Source organism: Lactuca saligna, chromosome 2, assembly GCF_052625555.1.
Source record: "Lactuca saligna cultivar CGN05327 chromosome 2, ASM5262555v1, whole genome shotgun sequence".
NCBI lineage: Eukaryota > Viridiplantae > Streptophyta > Magnoliopsida > Asterales > Asteraceae > Lactuca > Lactuca saligna.
The window spans coordinates 178112072-178122552 of record NC_136418.1 but is presented as its reverse complement, the minus strand read 5'-3'; the positions used below and the strand labels follow the sequence as shown (position 1 = coordinate 178122552).

At 37.8% G+C, this 10481-nt stretch overlaps 1 protein-coding gene across 1 annotated transcript; it reads right to left on the bottom strand.

The window, feature by feature from the left end:
• Positions 1-3964: 3964 nt before the first annotated feature.
• On the bottom strand, positions 3965-5396 carry LOC145028292 (aquaporin PIP1-1-like). The gene is made up of 4 exons (XM_078976968.1): positions 4988-5396; positions 4620-4918; positions 4397-4537; positions 3965-4293 (listed from the first exon to the last, which is right to left on the bottom strand). The coding sequence occupies exons 1-4, from the start codon at positions 5316-5318 to the stop codon at positions 4201-4203; spliced, it is 864 nt and encodes a 287-aa protein (XP_078833094.1). The 5' UTR covers positions 5319-5396; the 3' UTR covers positions 3965-4200.
• Positions 5397-10481: the final 5085 nt, after the last annotated feature.

The window sequence follows — 10481 nt, the reverse complement described above, 5'->3', positions numbered from 1 at the left end:
AAATATATTATTAGAAATAAAGTCAAAATTAGCCGATGAAGTCTAAACGAAAGTTGTAGAGTATATTCTCACCTTCGCGATATATAAAGAACGTTGAAAACGGAGCTAATACACGAAAGTCACGCATTTTACTAGATCGAGGCACAAAACCCGAGGCAGGTCTTAGGGAACCCCCTGCTTTCAGGGCACAGAGCCAGTCTCATCCATCTGTCGAATCAAGAGTACGTAATCCATGACGACTCAGGGGAACGCCTTGCATTCATGAGTGCCCCCAACACTATAAAAGGGAGGTTAGGGCTCCGGGTTTGGTTGTCATTCTCTCACCATTTCCTCCACCGAACACCTCTTGAGTCCCTATAAGATTACCTCAAATCCCCGGTATTATCCCTAACACGCAACGCAAGTCTCGACGCTCTCGAGATACCCGGGATTCCCAAGATTTTCAGCTTTCTCCAGTCGAAGTTCTGCTCGAGTTTAGTCTCACCTTCTTCAAACTACCACTTCAACCAAGTGAGTTCATACCCATATCACATACGTTTTTAAATACCTTTTTATATGCTTTTAGGGGGGGGGGGGTGAATACAAGTAAACACACGGTTAATCCCGTGTGAAAACATCAATCTTTTGTTATACATTTCATGTTGTTTTTATAAGTATCATTTGAAGTTGATAACATGCAAAATACCTTACACCACTTTACCCTCTCGGGATAAAACATGTTTACAAAAGGAAATATGCTTTATTAATATGTTTACATAACATATCATGTCAAGGGTAACCTTTTTTTTAACTATAACATTATGTGTATTTAAGAAAACACAACTCTTTATTATGCCTTTGTTAACACTGTCATTAAGGGTAATCAATTTGGATATAAACATACACACTTTTGGATACGTGACTTAATTGTTATCTTATATTGTCAAACGATTTTCATCATATTACTCGTCACTTCTATAGCCAGAGTCTCCTGGAGGGAGAGCGTGAATTTTTGTATAGATCTATATGGGGCTGACGACTCCGCACCCTGACTGTTAGCTACAGTCGAACCGAGGTGAAAAATGTCAACATTCGGTACTACGTCTAGTATGGTTATGAGAGACTCGCAAAGCGGAAACAATGACTCATGCACGTAGTAATACATAACTCAATCATACTTAGGGGTAATAACTATATTCTAAGGTATTATCGGCATGTTCAGAATTCAGGATAAATACTTCCACAACTAGTTTTACTTCATAATAAAACTATACATTATCATTTTAAGCATTTCATATTTGCTTACAGGTTACAGTCTTGGTCATTTAAGGCCGCATTTCACTTTTAGGAAAATAAGGGATTTTCCTGGTTCAAATACATTCATTGTGTACAATAACAATTTACAACATCATTCTTAGGAAAATAAGGGATTTTCCTGGTTCATATACATATAGTTTATACAACGATCTTTCATACTCATTTCATACATATGTTAGAAAATATCGGATTTTCTGGAAAACATACACGAAATTTCGAATGACATTCATTTTCTCAAAACACTACTAATGAACTCACCAACTTAATTGTTGACACTTTTTATTGAAATAACTTGTATTCTCAGGAAACCACTAATCAATGTTAGCAACTACTTTTGGGGATTAACGCTCTGGTGTTAATATCATCTTTTGGAATTCATCATCATGTATTTGACTTTTAAACATGTAATAGATTCAATCATGTAAACTTTTTAAATATATATGTTATGGTGGTGTGTACTTTCTTTACTATTCAATTGTTGTGATACTAAATATGACGTCCTTCGCCCCCGAACGTTTCCGCCGTTCAGGTTTGGGGGTGTGACAATCTAAGAGCGTGTTTCGGTTGAATTTTGTGAAGTTAGGTCTAGTCAAAGAGTATATTTTTGTTAGATAATTTGACAAGCGAGAGGTATTAGAGTGTGTTAATATCTTTCAGTACCAATTTACAATAACAATCATGACATGACGTTATAATCAAGTTAAATGACAACATTAAGAACTAGAACTAGAAACATTCCAACAAACTGTTTACAACTTTATTTCATTTTCTGCACGGTCTCATAGTAGATTGTTATTTTCATTATTAGACTTTTGCAAACAACCCCCCCCCCTTTTTATCAAAGTACTTTGCGCAAAGAGGTATAGATTGATTGTATCGTGTCTTTGTGGTTCGAACCTACTTGCCTTGTACTACTTTTTAGTATATTAAAACAATGTATTTGGAGTCTATTGTACCTCTATTATTTATTGGGTTTGACACACCTAACAAATTGGCATCGTTGATGGGTACATGGTTTTACTAATTGTTTATGCTTAGATCTTTACATACAGGTACATCATTGCCAATTGACATGGAGATAGATAAGACTTTAATGAGGTTATAAAAGCAAGCCAAGTTTCGTAAGAGGCAACCAAGTTTCAGGACTTCTTCATTATCCACTCCTCTCATCATTAACATTTGGGAGGACATACCCCTCTCAAGTGTATCAGAAAATGAAACCAAAACCTTCTCACTCTCATTACAACCATCATTATCCCGAAACACCACTCCACCCTCTTCACCTACGCATAGTATCACAGACTTCATACCCACATAAACTTAAATTCCTACTTTCACCATGGAAGACTAACGAGGAAACGTAGGTAATAATAATAACAACAACCGTGGTCCACAAAACCTACCCGAGCAAACACTTCGCCAATGGGCTAGGCAAAAGGTTACTCAACAACCTCTTTGCATCACATATCCAATAGCCACAAACTTTGAACTATAATTACGCCTCATCCACTTACTCCTAACCTTTAGAGGCCGAGAAAATGAAGATCCCCACAAATTCTTCGCTGAATTCCATGTTGTGTGTGTTGGCATGAAACCACACAATGTAGCAGATGATCAAATCAAACTTAGAGCATTCCCCTTTGCGATGCAAGATGGAGCTAAAGACCGACTTTATGATCTCCCACCGGGGACGATCAATACATGGGTAGACCTTGCACGCCTTTTCTTAGATAAATATTTTCCGAAAATGAAAGCCTCAGTCCTAAGAAGAGAAATAATTGGGATCAAACAACACAAAATATAAGTCTTTCATAAATACCCGAAAAGGTTCAAAAAGATTTGTGTCTTGACAACATTATACTCATCATTCAACCCGATTAGGAAGTTATGCAACCTTTCCTTGTTGACATCATACTTGCAACCATTACAAACACACGAGAGTGGAGGACTTACAGATTGTATTTCATCCCTCAAACTCCTAAGCTTCATGTAGTATATAGATACGGACATATCTCTTTGTCGTAAGGTAGTGACAGTTCTTCTCAATTCCTATGTCCTGGGGGCGTTTTCTTTTCCAAAGCGCTCTTCAAGATCCACCCTAATGTCATGTGAAGTAACTAATGTCGTGTGAAGTAACTGCATAATTTACATTGCTCTTGATATCTTTCTCCATTGAACTCACAAGTCATCCTCGTACCATTGCATTGCATCTCCTCCAATTCATGAGAATCTTTTGGCATCGACATTGTGCCATCAATGAAACCAAACTTGTTTTTGGCAAACAATTGTGCCATCAATGAAACCAAACTTGTTTTTGGCAAACAATTAATGCATTTGTCATCTCGTTTTGCCGGTCACTATAATTACTAGTCACTGTAATTTCTGTCATGGAGTAAGTTTTCTCCAACAAAATTCTGGCAAGGATGATCAACCGGGGTGAGGAAGACCAGACCAGACTGGAGACATGACATCAATGTATGTCTTTGATGAAGATGCGTCAACACGTCCTGTGGTGGCTTAGGTCATATCAGACCCGTTCTTATACTATGTGAAATTTGGCAGAGAAGAATAAAGAAAGCTACGTTTCTCATTGATGAGAAGAAAACGATTATAGTTGTTTATATACCAAACAAAAGATAAAGACCAATTTAAAATAGAGATAAGCATATATCAAAACAATTCGTATATGAAGATAAGTATTCCAACAGCTTAGAGAATAAATTTACAGAAAAGTACAAGATAAGCCCACAAATACTTTGATGTGGAACCCCAAACAGACTCATCCACCTCAATTCTCAAATGGATTCTTATGGAATTATTAGAAAAACAAAGGAAACCACTACAACTACTACATACATTTTACAAACAAAAACAAAAAAACAAACAAAAGGATCGTCGTCTTCCTCATTTGTTCTTGAATGGGATGGCCCTGATCACCACTACGTGGTACAATGCCGCAAGTGCTGCTCCGATGAAAGGTCCGACCCAGAATACCCACTGCATTCCCACAAACACAAAAACGACAAATCTTTATCAAAACATTATTCATATGATCTTGTATTTAAATCAACATTTATATAAATGGAGGTGGAATACTTACGTGATCATTCCATGCGTGGTCCTGGTTGAAAATAATGGCAGCTCCCAAGCTCCTTGCCGGGTTAATTCCAGTTCCGGTGATCGGAATGGTGGCCAAGTGCACCAAAAACACGGCGAACCCAATTGGCAACGGCGCCAATATCTGAAAAATCAACACAAAACCCATTTTCAAATCGTTGTCTTTATTAGAAGATTGGTAATTTAAGAGTTGAACTAGTTCGTACCGGAACATGGGAGTCTCGGGCGCTGCGCTTGGCGTCGGTGGCGGAGAATACAGTGTAAACGAGGACAAATGTGCCGATGATTTCAGCACCGAGGCCGTCGCCCTTGGTGTAACCGTGTGCGATCGTGTTTGCGCCACCGCCGAGTAGCTTATACTGTTTGCTTCCTTCGAACCCCTTAACGACACCGGCGCCGCAGATGGCGCCAAGACACTGCATCACCATGTAGTACAACGCCCTGGTCAACGACAGTTTTCTCGCCAGAAACAACCCAAATGTCACCGCCGGATTAATATGCCCGCCTGCAAATTCATTGTTAATTACTCCAACTAATTAATAAAGATTAATTCTTTTGTTAGAAAGTGATATACCTGAGATTCCGGCTGTGCAATAGACGAGTGCGAAGATCATGCCGCCGAAGGCCCATGCGATGCCTTGGATACCAACGGTGGAGCACTTGGTCGGCGACTTAACTACTCCCATGACCGTCAAAACGGTGACGTATAAAAACAGAAAGGTAGCGATAAACTCAGCGATCCCAGCTCTGTAAAACGACCAGGAAGTAAGCTCCGACGGTTCAAAGAACGGAGCCGGTGGTGGTTCTTGGTAATCCTTATCCGGCACCTGCGCCGCCGTCCCAATCGGTTGTCTTTCCCGGTACTTGTTAGCTCCCAAATGAACATCCTCTTCCTTTCCCTCCATTGTTGTTTCTCTCTAGTACTCTGATCACTGGAAAAGTACGTTTGTAGTGAGTGTGGTGGTGGAGATCAGTGGTGGAGTGGTTATAAATAGGAATAAATTGTGGGGTATCAATGAGAAAAATGTGTGTATTTTATCGCCGTCCACTTCATAATAATGGAAATGAAGTCGTTTTTTACCGCAAATTGACAGCGACGTCGCTTTGGTCGGCTACCTTCTCCATAAAAATAGAAAGCACTGACGTAGCTGGCGATATATTGGCCAGACACGTGTCCAGAGAGACTGAGAGAGAAACGTTAACACTGTGTGTGATGATGACTCACACCGCCCCATCTCCAATGATATCGAAATGTTACTTATCATATGTTATCATGAAAGAATTAGAATCTTTTATTTTTGTTTTATATATTGATTGTATTCTCTTCCTGTATTGTGTGTATATATCCGTAATATTTTGCTAAAAATATGTATATGGATATATGTTCATACAAATTCGGATAACTAGGATAGTAAGATCAGCTTTTTTTAGTGACTTTCCTTGTAGGAATCTCAATTATAGTTGAGAAATTAAATTGATTCCTACTATTTATGCCTACAAATGTTCCTACCCAATAAAATTATGACAAGTGTCATCTTTCCATATTTTTTAAACTAAATCATTAACACTATATTAGGAATATATCAAATACAATTAAATTGAATGGTGATTTGTCATAATTTTAGTGGGTAGGAATAATTGTAGGAATAAAAGGTAGGAGGCAATTTAATTTCTCATTATAGTTTGTTGGGTTGTTTACAACTTTTGTGTTTGAGCATTTTAAAAATTGTCAAATTCGAGAAACAATAATTTATAGGTATTTTTCTGTGGATTATAGTAATGTTTAATTAACACAAAGAAACGTTAACTTCAACCACTATATTTTTTATAATATCCTATTTATGTAGCAATCGTTTGACGTTTTATATAACAATATAAATACCAACCCCAAATTTAATTTAAACACAATGAAAACCCCCAAAAAACAATTCGGCATCCAAATTGCAATCAGACCCGAAAATTATCCGGCATACAAATTAATCACGTTATCCACCTGCTACAGTGATAGGGATATCACATATACAAAACGGATGATGGAGTTTTATCGATTAAAAAAACAAAAACATACGAGGACTTGAGGTCTGAGGAGGTATCTATTAAGGATTTCATTCATGAACTAAGTGACAAGATACAAGGTGTATAAATAGATAATACTTTTACATAACAACCATTAGACCATGATAGATTTGCTAGATTGCTGTTGGTGTATGTTTTGTATTATATGTACAGCCCATTTATTAGCCTTGTATAAATGGCCCATGCATGTAGTATAAATATTCCTTTTTATTGTGTTTACAAGATTGAGAACTAGTTAAGAGGCCCATGCGTTTGAAGGAGACTAGATTCTCATGGACAACAAAATTAACTCAATTTCATTCCTAATTCTTGTCAAAGCATTTGCAACTGTAACCATCAAAATTTGTTGTGGATGAACCAACCGATCTACAAAAAGCTAGAAAATAGAACTAATAGAAATTAAAACTAAAATGGATTAAGCAACAATAGTAGAGTAATCTCAACGAATTACAATTAAAAAAATAACTCACAAAAGCAAACTAAGGTGTTGTAACGAAAGTCGAGTTCAAGATGGGTGTTGTCATTTCTTACATTTGTTGTAATTGTATCAAATTTTCAATTTCAGACGGTAGAGAACCATTGAAGTAATATCAACGACAAGCATTAGAGTGGGTTTGGATATAGAGAAACTTGCTGGTATAGAGCAATTTTTGACCAATTATCCACCATCATTTGAAGCGTACAGATAAATTACATGATTCAAGAAAATCTAAATCAAATATAATCAAGTACTCAATCAAGTAAATTAAAGTAGATTGAATACCTTAACTGGCTCAGACATTTCATCAAATGCCTTATAGGCATGTCTAATGGAGAAAGTAGAAAGTTATTCTTCCCAAAGATAAATGAACCAAATAGCATACGGGGAATTGAGATGAAATTAAGAGTATATGATATGGGCAACGAGAAGTGGTGTTTTTGCTGATGTGGCATCTCATAACATGGTCATAACACCATGAACACCATTTCCCCCTTGGTGTTATGACATATCTTGTTGGCGTTATGACATATTGAAACGAGAACATTGATTGGTTGCACATTTCTTCTCTCTCTATTTTTCTCCTCTTAACCTCCTCATAATATGGTCATAACACCATGAACACCATTTCCCCATTGGTGTTATAAGTTGTTATAACACCACCTCAACGAGCCCATACCTAATGCTCTAATAAGTGAGGAAACAATGACCAATGACAGACAGAAGAGCCACTTACGGAGGGAGGTGTTGTAGACGGAAAACAAAGCACAGGAGCAGATCGATTAATCCCAAAATTGAAATCAAGAAAGCACGAATGTGAGAAATCACACAGTTAAAAAATGGAGAAATAGCGAATCATTGTACCTTTGAAGTTGTGAGTGTGATGACGACGTCGACGACAAGTGGTGGTGGAGGATGAGAGAATGGGGGAACGACTTGTGGTGCAAGAAAGGGGAGCGTCGGAGATCGCAACGGGCATGGAAGGCTTCTAAAGGAGAGAATGAAGTCAAAGTCAATCGATGTATGCATCCACTATTGCCGATGTTGGTGGAGTTCCAAGGGTCCTTCCGCCACCACCTTCTTTCCCGAATTAGGGAAGAAGCGATTGTTAGTCGGCCGGGTTGATTCGAAGCAGATGGAGCAAAAGAAGGTGATGTGCCAATTCTCAACCGAATTATGAATTGGTATAGCACATGAACAAACCATGTGTCCAAGACACGCAAGCTGGCATTGACCAGCCAGTCAAGAGACCAAAAGTGTCGGTTCGAGAAAGTTATGTGGGCGAAATCTGAAAGGACAGAAGATAATTGTTCCTAAGGCCACTAAAATTTAATATTAGGTAACCGTATATTGAGATGAAATTAACTTGGGAAAATGACTTATATGGGTACTTACGTTTCAAAATTGTTCAAAAAATATCATTCAAGTTTGGTGTGTCTCTAATACTTGACTTAAGGCAAAAAGGGCTCATTTACCCCTGCCTCAATGGGCCTCCCTCCCCCCTAAGGCCCAAATCCATAAAAAGCCCAAAAAGGCATCCAAGCCCAACTACAAGGCCTCTAAGGCCCAAGACCTCCCAACATGGCCTTAAGCATAAAAAATGACCTGCTATAATCAGGTGGGCCCGAGGCCTAACTTAAAGATGTCCATGCATACGCCCAGCATATGCTGAAGCCTCTGCGATCTGGATTTCAAGCCAGTACGCCCGACGTACTCCTAGCGTACGCCCACTCGGCTAGGGTCTATAACCGCCAATCTTCCGAAGGCCATAACTGATGGGTTTTATGCATAAGAAACAATCCTATGTGCTCATACAAACCCTAATGCTTGGATCTAGGTTTCTCTATTGTACATGCTTTGAATCCAAGACTTGAAACCCTAGATCTATCATATAAAATTCGAAATCAACATCATAAGAACAGATCTAAGTGTTTACCTCTTTCAAATAGCTTGAAATCCTTGTAATCTTCTTGATCTTGAGCTTAAAGTCACAATTGTAACTCCTTTAATGGTTCACAAACCCCACAAGCAAGAAGGCAAGATGAGAGAGGTTGAGAGATACTAGAAATCGGCCCTAGGGTTCTCTTAGAAGCATGTAGCCGATTTCCATAGCCTAGGGGTCCTATTTATACTTGCAGGCTACTAGGGTTTCTGTCTAAACCCTAATGGACAGCTTAACCACCAAGAAACCCAAGGAACCTTCTGGAATAAGGCCTTGGACGAAAATATGATGGATCCCATCATAATTTCGTTCCTCCTTAAGTCCATAAGGTTTCCTTAGCCCAAAACTTAACTATCATACATTTGACAGTTTATACCCCTTTATTTAATTAATCTCTTTTAGTCACCAAATTAATTCCTAATTAATTTATGACTAACACTAATTAAATAAGTATGATTTCTCCTTTAATATATTATTCTTATAATATATAATAAATCATAATATTCTCTCTTTCTCCTTAAATTACCTTGTCAAGTTGCTTTGGTGAAGGCAACCCAAAAGAACCATGCACAACCGGGTCAAGTACATACCAAATATAGTTACAGGCTTAGACACTATTCCAACAGTCTCCCACTTGGATAAGTCTAGTAACTATATCTCACATATGACTTCAAAATCCGATTAGCAATCGTAGCTCTTATACTTCGCTGTCAACTCTGATCAGCTTGTCCTTCAAATAAGGGACCGCATAATCCTTTGTTCTAGATATCATGCTAACAATGCTTATTGTCCAGGACTTGTTTCTTGATCTCTGATTTGTTTGACATAGAATTCAGTTGAACACATCAACCTTATTCTGACCGGGCCCGACACGTAAGTCAAACCAAATCATCAAGTGGCCAAGATATCACTTTTATTCTCATAGAGTAAAAGGAACAGATTAACTTCGACTCATATGCATCTATTATTTACTAATTGAATTATGCACAACAATGTGTTTTATAACATCAAGTTACTGATGCGTTTACACATTATCAATGCATAACCAATCAGCAAACAACAACCATATCCCTAAGTTTTAAGACTATATGATATTATCGCTTTGCAATCACGAAGTGATACCAGCAAATGCGGGTTCATTCCAATGCTCAAATCAAATTCTTAAGCACTCATGAACTTTGCAGCAAACCCTTGCTATGCCTAAAACCTTTTTGACAATCTACAAACAATTCACGACAGTCTTCATTCACATTTACTTCCAAAACATGAACGATTGTGGACCGTTTGAATAATCTTATTATTCAGGAAGTCAAAACATGCAAAATTGAAACAATAGATAAATAACCAACACAAGATAGTAACTTTACTTATAAATAACACTACTTTATTTATTCATCAAATTTCAAGTACAAACTATCTATTACACGTTTCCTATCTAATCCAAACTTATATCATCCTTCAGCCCAGTGCTCCTAGCGTGCTGTAATTGTTTGACCCTACTCAGTCCCTTCGTAAGGGGATCTGCTGGATTTTCTTCTGATGATACCCTCTTCACATTGAGGAGTCCCTCTT